The 25574-nt window shown below is 43.3% G+C and overlaps 1 protein-coding gene across 2 annotated transcripts in view; it reads left to right on the top strand.

The window, feature by feature from the left end:
• Arhgef28 (Rho guanine nucleotide exchange factor 28) overlaps positions 1–25574 on the top strand; it is a 282901-nt gene that overhangs the window by 98490 nt on the left and 158837 nt on the right. For both annotated transcript variants that reach the window (XM_076927245.1, XM_076927246.1), the window contains exons 3-4: positions 15104–15251; positions 17189–17482. In XM_076927245.1, coding sequence (XP_076783360.1) covers positions 15104–15251; positions 17189–17482 — 442 coding nt within the window. The remainder of the gene's footprint in view (positions 1–15103; positions 15252–17188; positions 17483–25574) is intronic.

The following is a 25574-nucleotide window of genomic DNA, read 5'->3' as shown; positions in this document are numbered from 1 at the left end:
CCTCTCCTCTCCTCTCCTCTCCTCTCCTCTCCTCTCCTCTCCTCATCTCATCTCTTCCCCTCCCCTTCCCTCCCCTCCCCTCCCCGCCCTTCCCTTCTCTTCTCTCTTTTCCCTTCTCTTCCCCTTCCCTTCTCCCTTTCCTTTCCCCTTCCTTCCTTTCTTTCATGTTTTTCTGAGATTAAGTCTCACTATATAGCCTTAGCTGGCCTGCAGTAACCCTCCTGCCCCTGCCTTGATAGTGTTGAGCTTGAACCTATCATTGAAGATTAACTTGTTAACACTACTTTAAGGGACTGTGGATTTTCCTCAGATGGTGGAGTGCTTGCCTCCCTTTCTCAAGGCTCTGGGTTTAGTCTCCAGCATGGCATAAACCCACGTGTACGACCCACTCCTGTAACCCTAACACTTGGGAGGTGGAGACAGGATCAGAAGTACAGGGCAGCCTCAGCTATGTAGTGAATGTTAGACTAGCCTGGACTTTATGAGGCCAATAAAACATTTAAAAAGATATAATATCAGAATTATTGAGAATATTACAGAAAATGATATAATAAAGGTCTCTTTGAATTTACTACCTACAATAAAGCCAGGTTGAAAGGACATGATGCTAAGAAATGCTTTCTACCACAGAGAACTGTACAACAGGCTGTGCTGAGTGCAGCAATGGTCAGGCTGAAGAGAAGGGTCCCCTGGGGAACCCTGTCAAGGTCATCTGATGGTGGTGTAGCTGGCTCGCCTTGAGCATGTCTTTCAGTCCTGCTGCTCTGTGTGGCTGTCCTTTCTGCCACCCACTTGGTGTTCAAAACCAACAGTGATGAACGCAGGTATGTGGAGTTGTTCTCCAAGACTGATACGTGAGCATTGATAGGTGAAGGTTTGTTTATAACTCACAGCACAGTCAAGGTTATGGAGAATAAAGATGAGCAAAATAATCAGGTAATAGCAGATATCCTAGACACTGTGGTGAGCCCCATGCCTGTTCGTTTATCTGGAGGGAGGCCTCCCTGTGAATAGTGAGAGGCTCTATTGACTTTCAGGGATTTGAAGAGCATGTGAGATCACCAGTCTGCATAGCTCAATCTCTCTAAAGATCTGGGCACAGGATGTCAAGAGACTTCCTGGCTCAGCCTCCTAACAAGCTGTAGTGCCTTGGACAGACGATCTTAGTGGTATCTTAGCCCATCTTGGCTCCGTTATTTATCAAACAGAGATTATAGTAGGTGTCACCTCAAACGGTGGTGATGACTCTGAGGACTGATGGAGTGTGGCCGGCCAGGGAGTGGTGGTCCAGGCTGCCCTGCTCATGAAGATACTGTCTGTGGGTCATGCTGATTTTGTCTTCAAGACCATGTTCCCTGGACAGAAGGACGTCTGCAGCTTTAGGAGTACAGTTGTCTCCACAGGAAGCTGTCAGGCTGAAAGCTCACCTGTGCTGGCTTGATGTTACTTTTGGGTAAATGCTGAATGAAGACTGAGAAATTCCCATCCCATAGAAATCTCGAGGTTTCCTGTTTTTAAATGACGAGCCCCTATTTCTTTGTTCTTCCTTATAGTATCACTGCTTATTTCAGTACCTGAGATGTGTTAAGTTTATTATTTATTTAGGGACTGATCATGTTCTGAGGGTGGGACTGGTGTTTTTTGATGTTAGAGAGGCAGGTAGTTTCTCTCGCTGATAAGATGTCCAAATTATAGTAAGTAGACAATTTCCCCCAAATTATTTGGACTATTTTTGTCACCTCGAGAGAATAGAGCTCCGTGCTCTTCAAAAAACTTGATTTTGGTGGTGATGGGGGAGGGGGAGGGACTTTAAATACCCAAGAGCTATCTATACAATAGATAGCAATACTCTTGAAATAGGAGTAAGTAATGAACAGAGATAGGCCTGAATTTGAATCCCAGCTGTGACCTAATTTGCTTCAAGTCTCACTTTCCTCATTGTAAAAGTAGGAGTAATAGAAAATACATGAAGTGCTATTCGGATTGTGTGTGTTGGTGTTCAGTGCTATCCAATGACTAGATTGCTAACCCTGGCTCTAGATTAGTTTGTTGAGGTTCAGGGACAATACAAAACACCGACATCCAGATTCTTTGTAGCTTATAGTTAACTTTATATTTACAGCTGACGGTTCTGTTCATAGGGTTTTATTTTAAAAATACCCATTTTATGTGTGTGAGTATTTGCTTGCATATATGTCTGTGTACCATGTGTGTGCCTGGTGCCCACAGAGGAAAGAATAGAATAGATGTTAGATCCCCTGGAACTGAAGTTACAGATGGTTGTGAGCCAACATGTGAATTCCATGTTGGGAATAGAACCTAGGTCCTCTGCAAGAGCAACTAGTACTCTTAACCACTCAGCCATCTTTCTAGCTTTTGTTTGTAGAGTTTAAAAGTAAAATTTAATGAAATCTCAAGTAAGCCTTAAATTCAGTTTTCTATCGTATACTAATCTGTCTCAGGCAGACATGTTGTCAGTGTCTACTTTACACAGAGCACTGGTGTAAAATGCCTGTACCTTTACTAGGAGGATGCTCCAGAAGCCTGGAAAAGTGATTGACAGGCAGACAGTTGGCTAGGGAGGGAGCAGAGGAGGTGGAGGCCTGAAGCCCACCTTGCCAGATGCCATTGTAACTCTTCATCTGTAGGGGGTCTTTGACAAGATGAAGGGAAGAGTCATTCACTGGGCTACAATTAATAATGCATGCAAAATACAGCTCACACAGGTTACCACTGTCCAACACAGGACCAACTTACTTAAAAGCTGGCTTAAGATTTAACAGTTTAGATTCAAAAAGAAAAATTTATTCTTGAGATTTCCTAAATTAGTCACTTGTTTAGACTTTTATGTTCATTTTTTTTTTAAATTTGTATTGTGCCTTTAATAAAACCATGAAAAATATGCATCTCAGCTGCATAAACTGGTGGGTTTTTTTATAATGATCATATAATATGCTTTGATTTTTTTCTTTCTCTGGTTTTGGTTTAAAAAAAAAACGAAGCAAAACAAAATATACGAACAAACAAAAACACCTAAATTTCTTATCCACAAATGTTTAAAGTCTGACAAGAAGACTTCATTTTAAGCAAGTGTGCGCTCAACAAAATTTAGCATATTGGGTTTCAACAGGAATGCTTTAATTTCTGTAATTATTGGGAATTTGTTTACATAGACTAAAAGGAGTTGTGTGTGCTTTCCTTATGTGAGTAGAAGGTTGAGAATTGCAGTCTTGAAGGAGTGAAAAACTGGTTAAACAAATTTGAGCGCCTCTTCCAAGAGATGTTTCAGATCCAAGTGGCGTGATCTGAAGATGTGTGTCAGCTTACTTGGGGGGAAGAATGTTTTCGAGGGGAAGGGGTCTTGTGTGGTATCTTGAGATTATTTCCATTTAAGAAAATAATTGGGACCCTCTGGAACAGTCAGAAGAAACCTATAATTAAGACTACCACATGATCAGTAGGTTGCTGTTTAAACAGCTGGTTTTGGAGGAATAGGATGTTTAGAACAAGATCTGTCTTATTTCTAGTAAGTTATAAGGCCGTAGGCCTCTGACAAACTTACTTTTACTTCATGTTAAGATCTGGGTGATTTCAAAGGGTACGAGTTAGAGTGATGGCTAAGTTTGATTGTCAACATCTCGGGATTTATAATCACCGTGGGAATGAATCCCTGGGTGTGTCTGTGAGGGATTTTTTCCATTAACTTAATTGAGGTGGGTGGACCCACACTTTATGTGGCACTATCCCATAAGTTGGGGCATTCATTGCCCTCTGCTTCCTGATTGTGGATGCAACGTGACCAACTGCCTTCTGTTCTTGTTGACATAGATTCCCTGTCACAATTAGCTATATCCCTTGGATTAAAAGGGATAGAGGAGGTGAGAGGTGAGTGTGCTTTTTAAAAGCTTTGTGAGTAGGAAGATGTTGCTTAACCAGTATTTCCAACAGGAGTCACTGATTTTTTTTTGACCCTTTTCTCAAGCTTATTTTGGTGTGTTTTGTTTTAAAGTATATTCTTCAAATTTGATTAAACTTGGATTGCTCTGTGATTAGCTCCCAGTACCATTCCTTCTCTGCTGTGGATGTTCTGTGGGCCTTACTCATTTGATGAGGGCCTATGGCAGACATGAAGCCCATAATCAGAACGTTTTGTCCTTTTCTTGGAAACTTGCTTTTAAAATATTTCCCAGCCACAGCTTGGTGCTGAATTCTTACTACCTGAGAAGTGGAAGACATGGGTGCCATGCACAGGCCTCAAAAGCCATGGTGTTCCATGCTCTTTCCTTCCTCGGACTGGTTAAAGTGGAGAAGGTAAATTCGGAACTAAATCCCAGGCTAAAGAGCCACAAGATGGCAGGAGCCTGGGTCCTAGGCCACGACTTGGGGGCAGTTACCCAAACATTATTTGGATGCGACTGTTAGATGCCAGCTTATGGCACAAACCAACAGCTTTGTGAGGTCTCTGTAACCAGCAGCTGGGTCAGCATCTTGCTGATCCCACTGTCACTGAGTTCAGGGTGGTGCTACAGCTCTTTCCATTTTGTTCCTGTGTTTGGATTCCCTTTGACGTTCCAACAGATTTGCCTTCTTCCATACCCATTTTTATTTCCTCCCCATTCACAGCGTTCTCATTACTCTCCCTTCTGGTTAAACCCACACACACCTTGCCGCTCAGATGCCAGCTTCCAAGCCTGACTCTGAGAGCTCCCTGTGACTGACCCAACAGAAAGTGGCTTTTGGTCATTGGACCACATTTTTATTATTTCAAAGACTATTTTTAGAACCATTCTAGATTTACAGCAAAACTGAGCAGAAGATACAGGTGTCTTCAAATGTTCTCTCCCTCCTGCTTGGCTTCTAGAAAGTGCTACTGTCTGTCCTGCTGTCTGTCCTGGTGGCAGCTGTGTAAGCTGCTGTAGTCCTTGAGAAGCAGAGCCAAATGCATCGTGATCCAGAAAACAGCTGCCTTAGCCTTTCTTGACAGAGAGCGTCCCAGGAGCCTGCCTCAGTCTCTGCAGACAGGGCTCTGTAGTGATGCCTACTCAGATCTTGCCTGGACAGACACACTGACTTCACCAGGTTTAAACTTCCCCAATTACGGTTTATTTTCAACAAAACAACCAGAATGATCTTTTGCAACACCAGATCTTGTTAATTTTCTATCCAAATTGGACTCACTGGCCAAGTTCTTCGGATGGTTTCTGCTTGCCTGTGACCTTACCTCCTACACCCTCTGTAAGTGTGTTAGCAAGCTTCCTCGATGTTTCTCACACACCTCAACTCTTGTTACTTCAGGGCCTTTGTGCTTGCTGGCCTTTCTGCCTCATATGCTCTTGGATACCCACGTGGCTCTGACCCTTACTTTATCTAGACCTCTGTGTAAATAGCATTGTTTAAGAACCTCTTCCCTGCTGCCTGAAGCTGCTGTCTCCTTACCCATCCATACCTCCATCAGCTCTGAAGTACTTCTCAGATGCACAATTATTTATTTACTGACTGTGTCTTCCCCCACTAGGAAAGTTTGGCGAGGGCAGGCAGGTCATTTGTCTTAGCCAGAATACCTAGCATACTCTTTGTATGTATGTTGAATATGAATGGTGAATGAGGACATTTGGTGCCGCTGCTTGAGCCATTCACTTACCTGCAGCGTCTCTATAGTTCATGGCAATCACTGAGGAAATGGGAGGATTATTCTTCTTAACAGGATTAACTGCACTCTCTGGCCTTTCTCATTTAGTTCTCTGTGTCTGTGGCTACAGTTGTTACTCTCACACTGCTGGACCTTGTGCTGAAGACTACAGGAGGGTGGACCCTAATTTACTTTGGCCAGACGACACCTCTGGAGAAGCCAAGGTTTGGCATCTCTGTAGCAGGTCTGTTTCTTTCTGGCTTAGCGCCCCAAACAGTTGACCTGAGGAGAGAGAAGGAGAGGGAGGGAGAAAGGAGGGGGTGGAGAGATCAAGAGTGCCAAACGGAAACAAGAACAAGAATGTACCAAACAAGGGGCAGAAGAAGACAGGACTGTCGAAATGCTCCTAAATGACCAGGCCAGGCTCACTCTGCCTGAGCTGGGTGGAGGATAAGACAAGCTGTTCAGGTGGTGCCGGGCTCCAGCACATGGAAAGACAGACTCAGCAATGTGAAGATGTGTAGCTGGTTGGGAAGGAGGGCTTCGGAAAAGTGCCTTCACTTGCCACTACCAGGAGATACATTGGGAGGTGCATCCCTCCTTCGCCCCCAGTTCCTGATGGATTGGCACCCAATCAGAAGCCCATTTTCTCCCTGCTTTCCTCCTTATTCTTTCTTAAGACTTCCAAACTGCCATCCCTGGCAGACCTGGATCCAAATGAGCTCTGTTTTGCAATCTCTGGATCCACGAGTCGGTTGCTGAGAACAGCCAGATTCTTCATCCTGCTGGGTACCACTTGGTAGGGTCTTCAGTGCTCTTAGGAATAGCCTGCTCCGTGATATGAGTATACGTGGTGCATGTGTGCTGAGGGCAGAGAGGGTGTTCTGGCTCAGCTGCTCCTCAAGAGGGGCAGAAAGCACAGTTCCTTGCTGCTATACCTCCTAGGAAGGTCTTCCTGTGAAGCACAGTGGTCTGCTCCTGATGGAACACTTTTGATGGTTGTAGTACTATTCTTTGCCCAGGGCAGATCAGTTTACAAAGACTTAAGGCTCTTTGTGTTCTGGATCTTGGTTTAGGTTTGGCATGTATAAAGCTGCCAGCTGACCTCTCCTGAACATCTGGCAGCATTTGGTTTAGCATAAACCCACAGTCCTCAAGTGTTAAATAATTACAGTGTGTGATTGCTTGCCTGTATGGGTCCAAAATGACTGCAAAGTGTGCGACCTCACTGTGTGGTAACGATTTTTGCTGTGTGTTAACTATCAAGCCATTTGAGCCAATTACAAAAAGGGTATGGGGAAATATTTTCTTAGAGTATTGGTGACTTTTGTCATTAATAGAATGTTTTCTTCCACTAGAGAGCAGAAGGTCTGGACTTAGAGTCAGAGGGAACTTAAAGACCTTAAAGAGGTGATATGGAAACTTTTATAGGAGAAATATTTTTCCCAGAGCATTATAGGAAACTTCAAAATATGAACCTTAAAAGAATTTACAATTATGATTTTATTCTTTGAGTTTAAATTCATTACATGAGGCTGGCAGTCTGGAGCCTCTCCAGAGTCTTAAAGTTTGGTTAATAAAATCCACTAAAGCAAATAGCAGTCCTTTAAGATTTAATTTTAAAAAAGAATAAAAGGTGCATATCCAAGATGAAATTTGAATGGTGTGTTTGCAAATTCCCAATATCCTTCCATTAGAACCACAAGATTCTGTTGACTTCAGTTTGAAAGTCTCCAGTCTACTAAGCATGACTGAGTTAAGCATCAGACCAAAAGCACAGGAGGAATGGATCAGAATGAAATGCACTCAGTTTTTCATAGGAAGGCGATTCATCATAACTCTGCAGCAGACAGTATGGGCTCTCGGCTCTCCGGACTGGACAGATAAGCCAAACAGAAAAATAACAACAGCCACAAACATGCCCTGTCTCTGGTAGTGTGCATTCCCCGACTTCAAAGCCTGACAGCTCTGTTCATCCCTGGTCCTTACAATACTCTCACCGAGCTGAACTCTGTCCCTAGCCTTTCCCGCCATTGTTCTGGGTTCTCCCCAGGGGCCTGCAGAACACATCGGATCCCTTGTCAGTGTGGCGGACCCTCAGATATTTGCAGTGTGACTGTTTACCCACCAGTCTGCTCTTCTCTGACAAAACAGCTCCAGTTCCTCCAATTGTTCTCCTGTGACAACGTGCCTTTTGCATCTCTTTGGCATCTTTGTCACTTTCCTCTAAACATGTGGTCCATTTCGTCTCTTTTTATCCTGAAACAGTCCATGGCCTAGGTGTGTCTGACAGGGTAGAGCATAGCTGGACTGTACTCCTTCCTAGAGGAATTACTATGTTTCTCCAGTTCTGAACAGGGCAGAATTGACATTTTGTATCTCTCTAAACTGACTCATGATAAAAAAAAATTACTGACCAAATTCCTGTCCTGTGATCCCTGTGTCCAGTTGTTAAACAGCATTTTATATGACTGATTATTTTGAGACCAAAGGAACAAGAATACAGTTCAAGAATACAAAAATAGAAATGGTTACCTTCTTTCCTTTCCTTTCCTTTCCTTTCCTTTCCTTTCCTTTCCTTTCCTTTCCTTTCCTTTCCTTTCCTTTCCTTTCCTTTTCTTTCTTTTCCTTTCCTTTCCTTTCTTCCTCCCTTCCTTCCTCCCTCCCTCCCTCCCTTCCTTCCTTCCTTCCTTCCTTCCTTCCTTCCTTCCTTCCTTCCTTCCTTCTTTCCTTCCTTCCTTCCTTCCTGGCTCCCTGTGTATCCCAACCTGACTTTGAATTCACTATATAACACAGGCTAGCCTCAAATTCAGAGCAATTCTCCTGCCTCAGCTCCCTGGGCATTGGGTTTACAAGTGTGTACTGCCATGTCCATCTGGGAGTGGAGATTATAATTTATGTTTTCTCATATCCCATCCAGTGTGTTTCCCACTACCATCTGCTGCAAGAGTCAGGTATTTGTGTTCAACATCTATGAGTTTTGTGCGTATTATGTAATCTTTATGTTAATAATTTGGAAATTAACCGAATAGAGGTGCTTTTAAGAGCCTGCTTCAGAAGGCTAGAGATGTGGGAGAACATTTATCTAGTGTTCATGCGACCTTGGGTTAAATCCCCTGCTCTAGAGTGGGAAAGATGTAGGGCAGTGTCTTATAGGGAATGGCTACCTTGAGTTAGTCTTCACTTGCTTTTGCTGTTAGAGAAACAGAGGCCATTTTAATTACAGAGTGGCCAATCAGTCCATTAGGAATAAAAGTCATAATGACCTTCTGGTTTGCATGCTTATCCTTTCTGATGTGCTGAGTTCAGTGTGCAAGTTTGGCTAATGGGTCACTTTGTGACTATTAATATACACCTGTAATATATGGTTATTATTTTTGTTGATAAATGATTACCTTTTAATTTTTACCTCTGTTTTAAATTTTACCTCTGTTACATGTGGAACTTTAGGTCGTCTCCTGAAACATGTTGTTTCACTGTGTGGTTGTGTCTGTCACTTTGGTCCTCACCATTTCTATCCAGACTTTGATGTCCCGAAGAATAGTTCATCCCTCCCCCAGCCCCTACCTGCTCAATGTTGGCTTATTGCTGTCTATTTCCTCCTATCTGGGGGTGGAAATCATTTCTATCCCAAAGGCAAGTGTTGTAGAGATGGTTTGTAAGTCTTTTGACCTATGAGGAAGTCAGCCTTCTTTAAAAAAATCCTCACACCTCATTCCATTTTAGTCAATCTGTGTTGACGTTAATTTTTGTTGGGTGTTAAATGGAAATAATCCTGATATTTTACACTATAAAAATTAGATGCCTTTAAACATGCTTTAGTTCAGTGGTTCTAAACTTGTTTGGATCATATGTACCTTATATTACTTTCTAAGGGTCTCTGGCTAACTAAATTATCCTTATATAAATATCCCTGTCACATTTATCTTCAGGGAGCTAAAGGAATGCCATCCCCCCCCCCACCCATGGATTTCAGGGTGAGAAACATAGAGGCTAGAAAAAAAACAACATAGGGTGTCATCCCACAGGATGCTGTTAACCTTGGATTTTGGAGTGGGCTCTCTCACGGGCTTGGAGCTTTTCAAGTAGGCAAGGCTGGCCAGACAGTGAGCTTCAGAGATCCATCTCCCAGATGGAGCTTCAGAGATTCACTTCCTCTGCATTGGGATTGCAGTCTGCGCTATTGTGCTTGTTTGTTTGCTTGTTTTAAATGTGGGTTCTGGGGACGAAACTCAGGCCCTCATGGTTGCTCCTGGGCTGTCCTCCCAGCACCCATGTTTTAAGGAAATTCTTTCGTCACACACAGAAATTTGAGGTGAAATACTGTTGGCTGTCATCATTTTCTTCAGTATCACATGAAGACAAATGTGTGTGATGAGTTGTGAGAAAGAGACCCAGCTCGGTAAGGAAGCAGAAACCAAGAGACACAAGGTTGTGTTTCTGACTCTGGAGGCCTGAGCTAGTTAGCATAAGACTCGCTGGTATCTGTAAGTGTGTTTTAACTTTCTTATAATATGGAAAGGTTATTCTGGGGTTTTGCTGTTTAACTTTTCAAAGAGTCTGCTCCACAGGGGAGGCTTGTACAGAATTATTATAATAACAATATTTCAAATATAAAAAAAACCCCAAAGTTTGTTAGTTCACTTACACTATAATGTTAGTAACAAAATAACGTGTTTTATGGTATGTATTAGAAAGCTTTCATAATTAAACATAATGTATTGTTCCGCGCCCCTTTTTGAGTCCCCTTCGCCCGCAAAAGAGACACGTGAGGCTTTATTCTTGTATCAGCAGAAGCGGAAAGACCTAAAGCCCGGAAAAGGCACTGCTTATATAGACCCTAGAGTGACGTGTTCACTTCTGATTGGCTGTTCACTCATTACCCATAATACGCCCCGGGATGGGCAGTGACTTTGGCGCGCTTTTTGCCTTTTGCACCTGCGCAGTCAGTTGTTTACTAGTGGGAGCACAGGATGCCCGCGCCATCTTGTAATGGCGAATGTTGACACGCTCACTGTGGCTCCCAACAATGTATCAGTTTCCACTGGCCTGTCTTGTGCTCTTGTTCCGGAGCCCTCTCACAGAGAGGCTATGTATGATATTTGAGTATTTTGGGATATAGTAGAATATGTTTTGATCATCTTATAAAAAGTTGACAATTACCATTAAAAAGCCCTAAAAATGTTTTGCGCTTACATTTTGCCTGTTCTTTTAAAAGCTGGTGCTCATAAGCCTTTAAAAACCTTTGGGCCTTTGAAATTATGATGATGGGTCTGAAAATGGATCCATACACAGGAAACAGCCTTGTGAATGATGCTTGTACGTGCTGAGACCAACTAACGCCTATAAGCTCTTCCCAAGGCCCTAGATTGCAGAACCCCACCACAAACAGATGTACCATTCTGTTCTCATTACCTGACTTGAAAACACTTGGCTTACTGTCCAAGCATGCTAGATAGTTTAGATGCTAAATAGAAAAGGTTGTCTGGCAAATAACGTTGTCGTTGATGGATTATGACTATACGAAGGTGCCCTGCGTGGTGGACAAAAATTCAGGGGACATTAGTGTGAGAAATCTCAGTAATTAGGCTAATATAGCCACCCTAGAGAGACAGATTAAGAAAAAAGTCCTTAGAATGTGTAGATTAGTACATGAGCCAATGAAGAAGCTGAGAGACCTTTTTCTTCCCCACTGATTTGAGATATCACTAGGCTTATTTTTTCTTGGTTCTTTTCTTTTTTTTTTTTAAATGTTTTTTATTGGATATTTTATTTATTTACATTTCAAATGTTATCCCCTTTCCTGGTTTCCCCTCCAGAAAGCCCCTATCCTACTCTCCTCCCCCTGCTTCTATGAGAGTGCTCTCCCCACCCACCCACAGACTCCGGCCTCACCACCCTAGCATTCCCCTACACTGGACATCTATCCTTCACAGGACCAAGGCCTGCTCTTCCTATTGATGCCAGATAAGGCCATTCTTTGCTACATATGCAGCTGGAGCCATGGGTCCCTCCATGTGTACTCTTTGATTGGTGGTTTAGTCCCTGGGAGCTCTGGGGAGGGGCGTCTGGTTGGTTGATATTGTTGTTCTTTCTATAGGGTTGCAAACCCCTTCAGCTCCTTCACCCCTTTCCCTAACTCCTCCATTGAGGTTCCAGTGCTCAGTTCCGTGGTTGACTGCAAGGATCCGAATCTGTATTGGTCAGACTCTGGTAGAGCCTCTCAGGGGAGAGCTATACCAGGCTCTGTTCTCAAGTCCTTCTTGGCATCAGCAATAGTGTCTGGATTTGACCACCATACTTATTATGTAGTTTTCACATGCCCGTGTGTCTGTTTCTGGTCTCTCCTTTGTGTTCTGTTTCTCAGCCACGGTCACACTGTTTATAAGAATAAAGGTTTTATTCTTTATTTCGCTTTGGTGTGGCAAGGGCTTGTCCACTCAAACATTATTCCCTCTTCCAATCGTCACTCTTATTTATTTATTCTTCCAAAGAAACTTTTGAATACTTTTGTTCAATTTTCTTTGAAAACATTCAGTTTGGGTGATGAGTGGAATATGTTAAATTTATAGATTAATTTAAGGAGATAATCTTGCCTTTGTCTTTTTATTGTTTCCATAAGTTTCAAGGAACTATTTTTTAAGTGATGTTTTTTTATTTTTTCTGTGCATTGTTTTTTTTTGTTTGTTTGTTTTTTTTGCCTGCATGTATGTCTGTGTGAGGGTGTCAAATCCCCTGGAGTTATAGACAGCCATGAACTCCCTTGTGGGTACAGCACGTTGACCGAAAGGAGCTAACACACCCATCTGCATCTGTGACTCTGGCATCTATCCATTGGTTTTATGAGGGCAGGTTATTGTTTTCAGTTGTTGAAAGCAAAGGCTGCAGCTGAGTTCAAATAAGGGCAGGCGTAAGGTTTGTATGTGCGAATTCTGTAAGTCTCTTTACCACATGGGAAGTGAATGGTTTCCAAAGGACAGTGGTAGACTTCTGTGGCCACAGTGGCCAGAGCCTGGGGTTGTCACCTGCAGCTCATTATTTGTGCTCACAAGCTCAGCCTGTTCTTCCTGTAGCCCCCTTTCTCTGGATCTCCTACACAGCTCAGCTAAGTTGGTTCATTTGAGCCTCTGTTTCTTTTCCTGCCTGCCGATATTCTTATTCTTCCACTACCAGATCCTTCCTCTGCCATCCTCTCCCACCATCTACCTCAGGTCCTTCTGGTGGCTCCTCTGTGTCACCTTCCTTCCTAGCTGCAGTCCTTGACTGTATTTCTGATGTTCTTGTGATTACTACATAGGTGACTCCTTGTATCCTGAGTGCCATCCTCTGTGCCAGGACACTAGGTCACCTCTCTTGAGTGGACCCATAGTCTTTGCCGTCATAAAGCATGGAGTGGTTCTTGGGAGGAAGGAACCATGTATCAAGACGAGAGGGAGGGAGGGACTTAGAATGGTCATGGTGAAACTCTTGCCTAAGTGGTAGTTCTTGTTCACCTGGCCAAAAGAAAGCCTGCTCTGACCATTGTTTGGAGTAGAGGCAGATTAGATATCTTTGTGGTCCGTGAAAATCTTTGATCTATTTATGCAATCTGCTCTGTGTTTAAGAAAGCTGCCACCATGTCAGCTCAGAGTCTATGGAGAAGTAACAGCCCTTTAGCAACCAGGAACAGGAGTAGAGCAAGCTGTCCTTCACTTTTAGGAAATGGACAGCCCGTCTGAGTTTCCTCTCTCGGTCCTGTCAAATGTGTACTATTGTTTTGTGCCTTTTGCTTTTCAGCTCTCCTTCCTGTACTCTTTCTGAAGCCATTGTATGGGAGATTTTCCTTGGCACGTCACTTTCTGTCGATTCCGTTCGTGCAAAACATGCGTGCTTGCATGCAGAGACAGTAAAACTCAGAACTGAGGACCAGTGAGTTTTTTCCGAACACTGTGATTCGTATGATAATCCATAATTTGCAACTGCCTTGCAACTGCAAGCCAGTATGAAAAGACAGCATTTTAATTTCAAAACAATGTTAGGTCAAATAACGATATGGTCACTGGAAGGAGGAGCTTTGGCCTGGGCTTGCTCCTCCCTAGTCTAAGTACCAGCCTCCCAGGGTCATGCTGCTGTAGGGACTTGTCAGGCTGACACTCTTGTCCAGGAGACTTGGTCTGAATCTTCCTTGCTTCCTTTCCCATTCATCCCAAGGCAAGAAACTAGTTTATTTTTGTTAGGCAGCTACACAGACAGCCAGAGGCTTCTCCACTTTGAAAAAGCTCTGGAAACTTCTAGAGTAAATGGCTCTTTTACTCCCTGCTTTCTTTTTACCTGCCACTCCCTTAGGCTGGGCGGAATGCATCCTCTCTCCCTGGAGGCCTGCTCTGGGCTGCCTTTTTGTACTTGAGGCAGGGAGTATCCTGACTCTTTGAGGCCTGCAGGATCCTGAGGTGATCTGGTAGCCTTGGTTGCCAGCTACCCCCTCATGTACAAACAAAGCCTCATGTACTTGAGACCTCTAGCCTGCTGTCTCATGCCTTTGAAGGAGTGCTTCTCCTTGGAACCAGGACACTCTGTAAAGTTAGCTAGATGCACTTAAGGCAAAGGATGCAGCTAACCCAGCTGAGAAAAAAGGCTCAGATATCACTTAGAGGAGACAGAGTCGATGCAATGAATGAGCACTCTTGTTTATCTAAAAATATTTATGGTTCTTGCAGTGTACAGTGGTCTAGCACATGCTAGGGCCTGAGCTAAGAATAAGTATCACTTATATACTATTATAATATACATACATATATACATACACATGCCTAAACATATACATATATACATATAAAATATATACATATATACATATACACACGTATACGCATATACACATATACATATATAAATATGGAAGCAGCCAGTGGGATGAGCTTGCCAGGACTCAGCCAATGTAGACACTAGTGAAGGGGCCCCAAGAGTCAGTGGCACGGGGCTTGTGTTCTCCCTAAGAGCATGCACATATGTGCACATATGTGAACTCCTGACCTTGGAGACTGTTTCTTCATTTTCCTCATGATTCACTAATATATGTTACATATAATATATTATATACCTATATATTACATATATATAGGACCTTTATATTTATAGTGATATTTCCCATACAAGATAAGCTTATTATGCACAGTGATATTTGGGACATAGGGATCCAGGGTACTGAAACATCACCCGAGTGTATCTGGCAAATGAAATAAATGATTCTTTCCTATTCCTTGATCTTCTTCAGCTACCAGAGCAGCATAGGCCGGCCTTGACCCGCATACTAGACACATCAGGAAGGTGTTGCTTGGAAAAGGTTGATGTTGGAAGGGGGCTCTGTGACATTTGAGCTTACTCACGTGCAGGGCATATGACAGGTGTCAGTGCTATGGCACTGTGCCCTTCCCTGTGGTTTCTCAGAGCTGGAACAAGGAAGTGTACTGATGCCCAGACTTACTTGTTTTTCAGGGACAGAGGACGGTCTATGCAAAGTTTGGCAAAAGCGTTTATCTTCCTGAAGATGCGGAGTTTTACTTTATTTACGACGGGTCGCATCAGAGGCACGTGGTGATTGCTGAACGTGTGGAGGATAATGTTCTCCAATCTAGCATTCCAGGTGAGGAGGCCTCTCAGGGGTGGGGTGGGAGACATCTTCCCTCCAGAGATATATGCCAGGTAGTGAATCACAAGGAAAAAGAAACACTCTCCAAGGTCAGGAGTTCACAACGGGGTATGTACATGCTCTTAGGAAGGACACATGCCATGTGCCACTGACTCCTGGGGTTCTTCTGCTAGGGTCTGCTTTGGCTTAGTCCTGGTGAGCTCATCCCACTGGCTGCCCCCCAGCTCTCAAGGTCTAGCATCCTTAGATGTAGACAATAGAGGATGTGCCTTGGGTCACCTCCTTTGTCCCAGCCCGATGCCTGAGTTGGCTCAGGACAAGCTGACATGACAGACCATGTCTCCATTCTCCTTCCTCATTCCTCTGTGGTCAGCCTGGCAGCCCCAGGAACTTATAGATAAGAAAAAGACAAAAACAAATGCCTGACAGTGGTGGCCTACACCTTTAATTCTTATACTCAGTAGACAGAGGCAGGTGGATCTCTGAATTCGAGGCCAGCCTGGTCCTGCAGTTCCAGGACAGCCAGGAGGGCTACATAGAGAAACCCTGTCTCAAAAACTGAAAACTAACTGAACAAACAAAGAAACAAACCAAAGCTCCTGGCTGCTGTTAATGGCTGCCGTTCCTCTGTGGGTCCCTTCCCCTCTTCTTTTACTCTGGTAAATAAACTGACATCCTTTCTGCTCCTAATCTCTTTATATTTTCCCTTTTAATGAGCGGCTTATAGAGAGAGAATAAAAATAACGAGAAAGCACCCCTTTTTGAACCCCAGGACGTGCATTGTTCTCTTTCTTTCTTGTTTACATGGAAGGGTCAGCCTCGTTGAGCGCCTAGGTGCAAAAGCAAGCCTTTCTCCTTGTTCTGTGGCCTGCTCAAAGTGAGGGCCCTTGTCTTCATTTTGACAGGTTTCATGGGGTGAGTGGTGTGTATTTCTTACCCTTAAATTTCCCTGATTATAGTACTATCAAGGTAACCTTTAAATGTGGGAAAATGGCTATCTTTACCAGGGTAGCCCATCTATGGTAGAAATGGCCTGCGATGTATAACGGAGAGGTATAGACTAATGTGGTGGCATCTTTTGAGTCCCTGCTTTGGAGAGACATTGTGAGGATGGCAGATGCTCTTGGTTTTTGGAACTCTGGCAGCATAGTCTTTGATGGAAAGCTTGGAGAGTCAGGCAGGGCAGGAGGATGCAGACCTATGAGCACTTGTCAGTGGGTACAAAGACATCATTCCCAGGGGGCCTGAGTAACTCTTCTCCGTCCAGCCATAGTATCATGGTCCCAGGGTTTTGGGTGCTATTGACACTCTTGGAAATTCTACCAAAGACAAAAATATGGAGCTGGGCAGAAGTTCACCAACCTGAGCAAAATGGGAAATTGAAGCAAAGAGTATGGAGTCAGGGAGCAGGACGGTCAGCCACACTGGAGTGTCTCCAAGACGCAGAAGCCATCGCTGGAGGGGCCCCGGGAAGTCCTGTTTTCTGTTGCATGTGTTAGTTTACATAGACTCTAGTTAGTAATCTTCACCTCACCTCCAAAGCAGCCCCATGGAACTCGGGTGCACTTCTATCAGTCTCTGATACAGATTTAAAAACCCGTCACCTCAGTAAATGGCTAAGAATGTGTGTTCCAGCTGTTGGCAGAACAGAAAGAGAGGCCATCCCTCAGATGGTAGACTGGAATCCAGGGATTGGGCAGATGTGAAAGAACTGTGGCAAATGTCTTTGGTTGGCGGGAAGAGACTCAGAAATCCTCAGAGCTCCTAAAGGGTCATTTAAAATGGCAGTGTCACCAAAATAAGATGACCCCCAGCTCATGGTGACATTCAGAGATGCCACCATACTTCCTGTTTGTTCCCTGGAGAGTGCTGCCCGCCCACGGCTCCCGTGTGACTCCTGCAGACATGGACTGAATTATCTTATCATTTAGGCCATAGGCTTCAGGAGACGGTGATGGTGTCTGTGTGCCTCTGCTCGGAAGGGTACTCCCCAGTGACCATGGGCTCTGGCTCAGTGACCTACGTGGACAACATGGCCTGCAGGCTGGCTCGTCTGCTCGTCACTCAGGCTGACCGACTCACGGCCTGTAGTCACCAGACGCTGCTGACCCCGTTTGCCCTGACAGCAGAAGCGCTGCCCGCCTTGGACGAGGAGCTCGTGCTGGCTCTGACCCAACTGGAGCTGCCTTTGGGCTGGACAGTCCTGGGAAATTCCTCCCTTGAAGGTAGGTCAGTGTCAGAAAAGTCAAATGTGTGCCAGTTTTCTCAAGTTTAAAATTTGCCTTACAGTTTACTGTCTGTTTCTCTGGGTAGACTTTTCTTCCCAATTTTTAGCTGAGGCCTTAGCCCTGGTGTGGCTGGGTTCTCTGAAGGATTCAGCCATTTATCTCTCAGCTGGCTGATGCTCCTGTTCCCAGGAAGTCTGAGGAGGAGGCATTAAAGGGCTTTGCTCTGAGGTCGGGGGACTGCTCCTTTATGTCTGACTCTTGAGCTTGTGGATTCAGACTGTGGCTCTAATCCCCTTGGCTAATTTCTTGCCATGGAAAGGGAACAGTGTTGCCATTATCCCAATAGGAAACAAGGACAAAAAAACGAGCTCTGTGGAATACTTGGAAGAGAGGCAGCCTGAAAGAAAGGTAACAGATGAGCTGTCTTCTGGACAATGTTGGAGTCAGGGCAGGGCAGATGAGATGGCTCAGTGGAAGTGGTCGCTGAGCAAGCTTGAACAACCAAACTTGATTCTCCAGCACCCACATAAAACAGTGGTCATTTGTAACCCCAGCACTGGAAAGATGGAGTCAGGAGGATCTCTGGGGTTCCCTGGCCAGCCAGTCTAGCCAAATTGGTGAGTTATAACTCCAAAAAAAAAAAAAAAAAAAAAAAAAAAAAAAAAAGACATTGTTTTTTTGTTTTGTTTTGTTTTGTTTTTTAAAAAAAAAAAATGAGTAACCTATGGGAAACAACAGTATGGCTTCTACTTGCACACACAACATCCAAATGTATACCTGTACATGCACAAGCACATACACAACCCACTGTACACACAGACCATGGTGCACACACCAACCCCCCCCGTATACTTGCACACACACCCCCACTGCACACACACCACTGCACATACATACACATTGTAATCACACATGCGTATACACATACTATTGTGCACATACCTACACACACAGCACACAAATGTATACCTACGCATACACACACATACACACACACAAAACCTCCCACACATTCATATGTACCTGCATACAGGAACACATGCATAGAAAGTCAATGTTACCCAGGGCATTTATAGCTATAATTTTTGAATGAAAGTTGGATTAAGGTCATTGCCAGTCTGAAGTCCTGGTCTCTACATAGTGAGTTCCAGGTCAGCTAGGGCAAAGTGCAGACACCCTGTCTCAAAAGTGCTTTTAAATTGACACACATTTGTATGGGTCTGTGGGGTATGCTATGGTGATTATGTACATGTAAACAATGCATGTTGATCAAACTACAACAGTTATTTCCATTTCCTCAGATATGTAATTTCTTAATATTTCTCATATTTATACAAGCTTTTAGAGTTTCTAGGGGTGGATGGATTCTTGTTCTAACACGTTAGAGTGCTTGTTGAGCTATGGAAGGCATATACAAGCCTGTCTGGGCATGAAGCCAAACTGTTTACTGGATGTTCCTTTTTTTTTTAAGTTGCTCATATTTATTTATTTAGGCTGTGTGAGGGGGAGGGGTGCAGCTTTGTGCCACAGTGCACACGTGGAGGTCAGGGGACAGGTTTCAGAAGCCATTTCTCTCCTTCCGGTATGTGGATCCCACAGATTAAACTGGCATCATTAAGTTTTGACAGCAAACACTTTAACCCACTGAGCCCATCAGTAGCCGTGTCTTAAGGGGGTTATCAATGGCGTAATGTTATCGAAATGCCAGAGATGTTTGCTTGCATACAGTATCTATCGTCAATGTGCAGTTTTCTTCTCACGACCTTCGCTATGTTGGATAATACTACCTTGATGAGTTTGATTCCTGATACCTTCTGGGTGTGACTTACAGGTTGGCTTAAATTTGATCATTGGTAAGAGTGAATGTACCACCTTAAGTAAAAGGTGTGACTTTTATAAACAGAATACTGAGGCCATCACCTACAATCAGAGAGGTTATTCATTTCTCCATTCAATCAGAATTATTCTAAACCTTCTCAGGGTACTTATAAGCGTTTCTGAATTTTTAAGACCTTGGATAAGAGAAAGCTGTGAGTATCTTCCAGCGTCAGGCCTGCTTAAGCTATGGAGTGATTTGGATTGCAGACTTACTGCTTTCAGCTTTCCAGGTCAAAATTCAGAATTTAAGATTTTCTAATGTCTGTGAATTTATAAGAATATGTGTATATGATTTCCCAGTGGATTGACAGTAGTGTGGTGTGTGTGAGATTTCCCATGATGTGTACGCATTTGTGATAGAAATATACAGTAAAGTAAGTTCAGAGAACTACAGTTGCCAAATGTCCTGTTGCCATTTTTTTCTAGGCTATCTAGAGATCCATTTTTGGATAAGAGAAAAAGTAAGATAGTCCCTTTCTTTTTGATAGGGAGATACTGTACCCTATGGAAAAATAGTTTCTAGTGTCATGGTTGTTAAGCAAAAGTGCTTTCAAATCTGGCTAAGCCCTGACCTTGGGAACTTGGGAATTTCCTGACTATGGGACTAAATGAGACCTATGTAAATTACTTTATATTTAATTTGGTTTTCTTAAAAAATCATATTTAATTTATTCATTTATTATTACTTTAAAAACTGGTACAAACAGCAATGTGCTTCATTGTGGCATTTTTGTGGTATTTTGTCCTCATTTCTTCCCATACTCCACTAACTTCCTGTCTGTCCTTGCTGTCGGTCTCCTCAATCCCAGTGACCAGGGTCCTGAAGTCACCTGTTGTCCATTACTCTCTTTCTTATTGTCTTCCTTCCCCACCCCCACTTGATCTGTTTTCTCCTCACGTTGTCTCCTTCCGGTCTCCCGACCTTTACCAGTATAATGATGGATGACGTGAGGAACAGGCTGAGGGTTGGGCCTGTGGGAATTTGTGGGAATTTGTATTGTATTCCTGGTGGGGACATCAGTCATAAGCACAGCTCAGTTTCCTTCCCAGTAACCGTGCTTTAAATTTACTTGTTTTAACTGATAGAAACATAAAAAATTTGCTTTTACTATTACTTAGTGCTGCGCAGTGTTTTGATATGTGTGTACATTGTATCATGTTTAAATCTGGTTAATTATACTTTAATATTCAGCATGTCTTTATGTTTAAAACTTTTAAAATACTTTCTTACAGGTTTTTGAAATGCACAGTCACTGTCACACAGAGAACCCTTGCTGCAGCTTAACAACTGCTGACAGTCTTTCCCCTTATCCGTGTTCCTAGCCTCTGGGGACCGTTATTTAATTCTCTGTTTCTATGATGTAATACTTTTTGAAAGTCCACGTGTAGGTTAAATAACAGGGCACTGATTTGTCTGTGTCTGGCTTATTTTCTGTAATACAATGATCTCCAATTCCATCTCTGTTGCTACAAGTGACTGGGTTTCATTTTTTATGGGTGAATAGTATTCCATGTTGTGTATGACTAAGTTTTTCTTTACCCTCTCATTACTGGTTGCGTATTTTATAGGCATTGTGATGGGGTCTGCCATGACTATGAGAATGTAGATGCTTCTCTAGATGTCTGATTGTCTTTCCTTTGTGTATCCAGTAGTGGAATTACTGGATCACATGGTTGTTCTGTTTAGGAATTTTCAAGGGTCCTACAAACTATTCAGCAATTATCTCTTTTAGTAGCTGTTCAAAACTATTTAAAAATAGTTTTGGACAGCTACTAAAATAGTTTTTGTCTTTTAAAACTGTTATCTATTTTTAATGATTTCTTTAGGTATAGTTGATAATCGCTTTGTTGTATAAAGTGTCTGACCTAAGGCCTACCATGAAACGTTACTGTGTTCCTTTGTAATTTGTGATAAATATCTCAGATTTTGCTTTTCACTTTGATGGTTATCAGGGAGAGACAAAGTGTGAAGCACTGCTTCCCTTAGAAAAGCAGGGTCTCCCATGGTGATGATATCCAGCCCAGGCTGCCACTGAGGACCATGTCTGGGTCTGTGGCATTACTTCAGCCAGGGTCTGTGTTGATGTTTGTGTTGATGGCCCATGTTGCCACCAAGGGCCATGTGGATGTCTGTGGTCTGTGCTACAGCCTGAAGCCATGTTGATGTTCGTGAGCCATGCTGCAGTCAGGGGGTCGTATTGATGTGCGTGGTCTGCATTGCCAGCTGAGGCCATGTTGATGTCAATGGTCCAGGCAGTCTCCAAGGGCCTTTTCTGGGTCCATGGTATCACTGAGCAGGGAGGCACGTTCATGGTCTATATTGTTGCCAGAAACATATGGCGGCCCATGATTTTTGCTCTCACGAACCGTGAAGAGCAAGTAGGCTACTTTTGCTGTGATACCATTGCTGACTGCAGGTGCTTAGTTGACAGGGAGGGACATGAAAGGCTTCTGTGACAAATCCTATCTCCCCCTCACCACAACAGCCTAGACAGCCTAGACAGGAAGCCACTGAAGAATGGCTTCAGTGAAGATGGCTTAATGATGAAGCCACAGTTGATGGCTTCTGGCCGAGGTGTGGGAGGAGGGGAGGGACTCAGTTCTATTCAAGGGGAAGGCCACTAAGAGTCTGACCATGCTTCAGTGAGTATATAGATAGCACAAATTGGCTTTTATTTATTTAGTTTTAGTTTTAGTTTTTGGGGTAAGTTTGGGTCACAAGGTGGGGGAGGGACATGGAAGGTCTGGGAAGTGAATGTGATGGGGTGCATGATGGGAAACTCCTAGAGAATCAATAAAAATGATATATTGGAAAAAGCAAAGCAAAACAAAGCAAAGCAAAGCAAGGTCTTCTCTTGGCCTGCATCTTGCCTGTCATCAGTCATAATGCAACTTCATTATGCACGCAAGAGAAGGAAGTATCCCAGGTTTTATTTAATTTCAGGCCTTCCATTAAACTGCACATCTATTTCATAAAATTAAGCCCGTTTCTTTTCTAAATCACTTTCACGATAGAAGCTTTTGCAGGGCCTCTGAAACTCCTAGTTTGCAGGAAGAGGCTGGGTGAAATAATAGAATCACCCAAGAAGATGTCACGGTTTATCTGCTTTGTTTTTGGATTTCTTGCCTGTTTGTGATTTAATAGACATGTTTTTGGGAAGATTGGCATAAGGTAGACAGGTTAACTGGGATAAAATGTTCTAATGTCTTACTGATTTGTGCTCAGCTGGTGTTTGAGTTGAAGCCTCCCTTCCTGCTCAACCAAATGGCTTTCCTGCATTTGTGTTCCCAGAAGCCTAACAGGGATGGCAGGTAAACCAGGCTTCACCAGGGGGAGGCTGTCATGTGGCATATTAACTCTCATGGCACTGGCCTTGTGAACACAGTTACTTCTTTCCCAGCCTACTGAGAGATACAGCTTGTCCTGTGCATGCCTTGTAACTAGAGAGTGAGGGGAGACCCTTTTCTTTTTAAAAGACATCATGTAGAAATTACTTATTCATATATCTCAATGCATACACATTGATATATAACAAATTGGCAGATTGAAGATGTGATTTGTGTAGAGTGTCCTAGTTAGGGTTGTCATTGCTGTGATGACACACCATGACCAAAAGAAAGTTGGGGAGGAAAGGGCTTATTTGCCTTATACTTACACATTGTAGTCCATTATTGGAGGAAGTCAAGACAGGAACTCAAACAGGACAGGATCCTGGAGGCAGGAGCTGATGCCATGGAGGGGTCCTGCTTACTGGATTGCACATCATAACTTTGCTCAGCCGGATTTCTTATAGAGCCCAAGACCATCAGCCCAGGGATGGCATCACCTACAAAGGGCCGGCCCTCCCCCTTCAATCACTAATAGAGAAAATACCTTATGGCTGATCTTACTATTTTTTTTGATTGTGTTCTCTCCTTTAAGATAATTCTAGCTCACGTCAAGTTGACATGAAACTAGCCATCAAATAAGGGTAAATTAATATCGTGAAGATTAATTTGGACCCCTCTGCGGGTGTAGGTGGACATAGGCCAATTACTTCAGGGTCTTCTAGGCAGATACTCTTCTATCCCTAATGGAATGCATGGTGTATTACTCAGGCTTCTCTAGAGTCACAGGACTTATGGGTAGTCTCTATATAGTAAGGGAATTTGTTGATGACTTACAGTCTGTAGTCCAACTCCCCAACAATGATCAGCAGCAGCTGTGAATGGAAATTCCAGGATCTAGAAGTTGCTTAGTCCCACAAGGCAAGCAGGCGAAGAAGAGAGAATCTGCCTTCTTCCAATGTCCTTATGTAGGTTTCCAGCAGAAGGTGTGGCCCAGATTAAAGGTGTGTACCATCATGCCTAGATCTGGGACTTGCTTTGTCCCAGATGACCTTGAACTCAGCAATCTCCTTGCCTTAGTCTCCTGGGATTCATGGCCACTATGCCTCAAGATCTCCATGCCAAGATCCAGGTCAGAAACTTGTATCTCCCAGCCTCAAGATCAGGATCACAGGTGAGCCTTCCAATTCTGGATTGTAGTTCGTTCCAGGTATAGTCAAGTTGACAACCAGGAATAGCCACTACACATGGGTTCTGTTAATACCTACCAAAAACATTAAGCTTGGTTTTGTCAGTGTTGCTGAGAACTGAGTCTACAGGAGAAAATATTAAATTTTTAACAAAACAAAGTTTGACCTGTCAGGTTGCTTTATGAAGTTTGAAGAGGTTAACTTTCTTCCTGTCTTTATAAGTTATTCTATCCATAGAGGGAAGTCAAGGATTAAGCCAATTGGGCCTTCCATCTTTTCTTCCGGGAAGTCTTGGGCTTAAACATAGCCCATGTAGCTAGGAGGCTATTTGTATTTGCTGTGTGAAGATCCATCATCAAAGAGGGCTGATTGGAGGTACTGGTGGGACCCAGTGAAGACATGTTAGAGGATGGAATTGCATACATATTTATTTTATAGGTCAGATCAAGAATATATTCTGTAGCTGACAACACTATCTTAGATTTAAACTTGAATCTAAAAATTAGAGTTATGATTTACTAGTTGCAGAATGCAAGTTCTTGAGAGCAAGTCTGAGCAGTGTCTTGTTTGTATAAGAACCACTTACAGCATGAAGAACAGGGGCTTAAAGGAAAAACAGTGGATGTTGTTATGAGGCACACATGTAATGTACGGTGTGTAAATAACACGATGCTATCACAGTGGAGGTAGGCATTTACATGACCATGCTCTGCTAAATTGGATTGTTAGCATCCCCTGAAGAACACTTGGTTCTCTGTGCATTGCAGCCAATGAGAAGAAGGACGCGCAGAGCCCACAGGGCTCCAGAGGAAAGATTGTAAGATTAAGAGGTTTTAAGTAGCTGCAAAACTGTCTTGATCATCAGTGTTCACAAATGGTTATCTTGCTGCATGCCATGTAGACCCATCATCTTTCTACTAGGCAGCAACAGAAAGGGGCACATGTGTGTAGGCAGGGTGTGCAGAGAAAACTTGTTCTTTCTTTTTATGGGAAAGATACCTGAAACCTGCAAGAAGCCAGATTTGTGAGCACTTGAGATGGAGCTGGGCCCTTTTTCTCTTGAAGCCAGTGTATTGGCTGCAAATGCAGGAGGGGAAGAGAGTGAGGCTTGGGTGCAGATGCCATTAACTGAGCTGACATCACTGGGCTCCAGGTCTGAGTAAGAAGGACATGCTGGATCATCCAGCTTGCTTGCTGGCCTGCAGATTATGGGGCCTGTCTGTTTTGTTATTCTGCCTGAAGCTTTGTACTGGTCAACAGTTTCAGATTACAAGAACTGAAATACCAGTGGGCAGGAAATCCGTAACATACAAATTTCCTGCTTTTTTTTTCTCTGCATTTTGAAATTAGTGCATTGTAGGAAACAGTGGATCCTAGCAGTTTGTTTTCTTTAAAGAAGTAATTGTGTATATATTGAGTATTGCTTTCTAGCCTTCTGTTGCTTCTAGTATTTTCTCTGGGGCAGCCATTTCTACTCCTTAGTTTCTGACATGTTAAACTGGTGTTCTATTCCTCTGGTTGCTAAGGTAACCTTCAGAGTGAGCACAAATGTCAGAGGACAGAGCTCTTTGGAATGGTGTCTATGGTAAACAGCTGTGTCAAATTGATAGAATTATCTCACAGGGCTTGGGGTTGCGTGTAGTTATCCTTTAGGGAGAACTAAATCCATAATTTAAAGATGTTTTCATTGTCTT

This window comes from Arvicanthis niloticus, chromosome 29 (assembly GCF_011762505.2).
Source record: "Arvicanthis niloticus isolate mArvNil1 chromosome 29, mArvNil1.pat.X, whole genome shotgun sequence".
Lineage (NCBI taxonomy): Eukaryota > Metazoa > Chordata > Mammalia > Rodentia > Muridae > Arvicanthis > Arvicanthis niloticus.
Note: the sequence above shows the minus strand (reverse complement) of the source record. Positions and strands in the feature narration are given on the sequence as shown.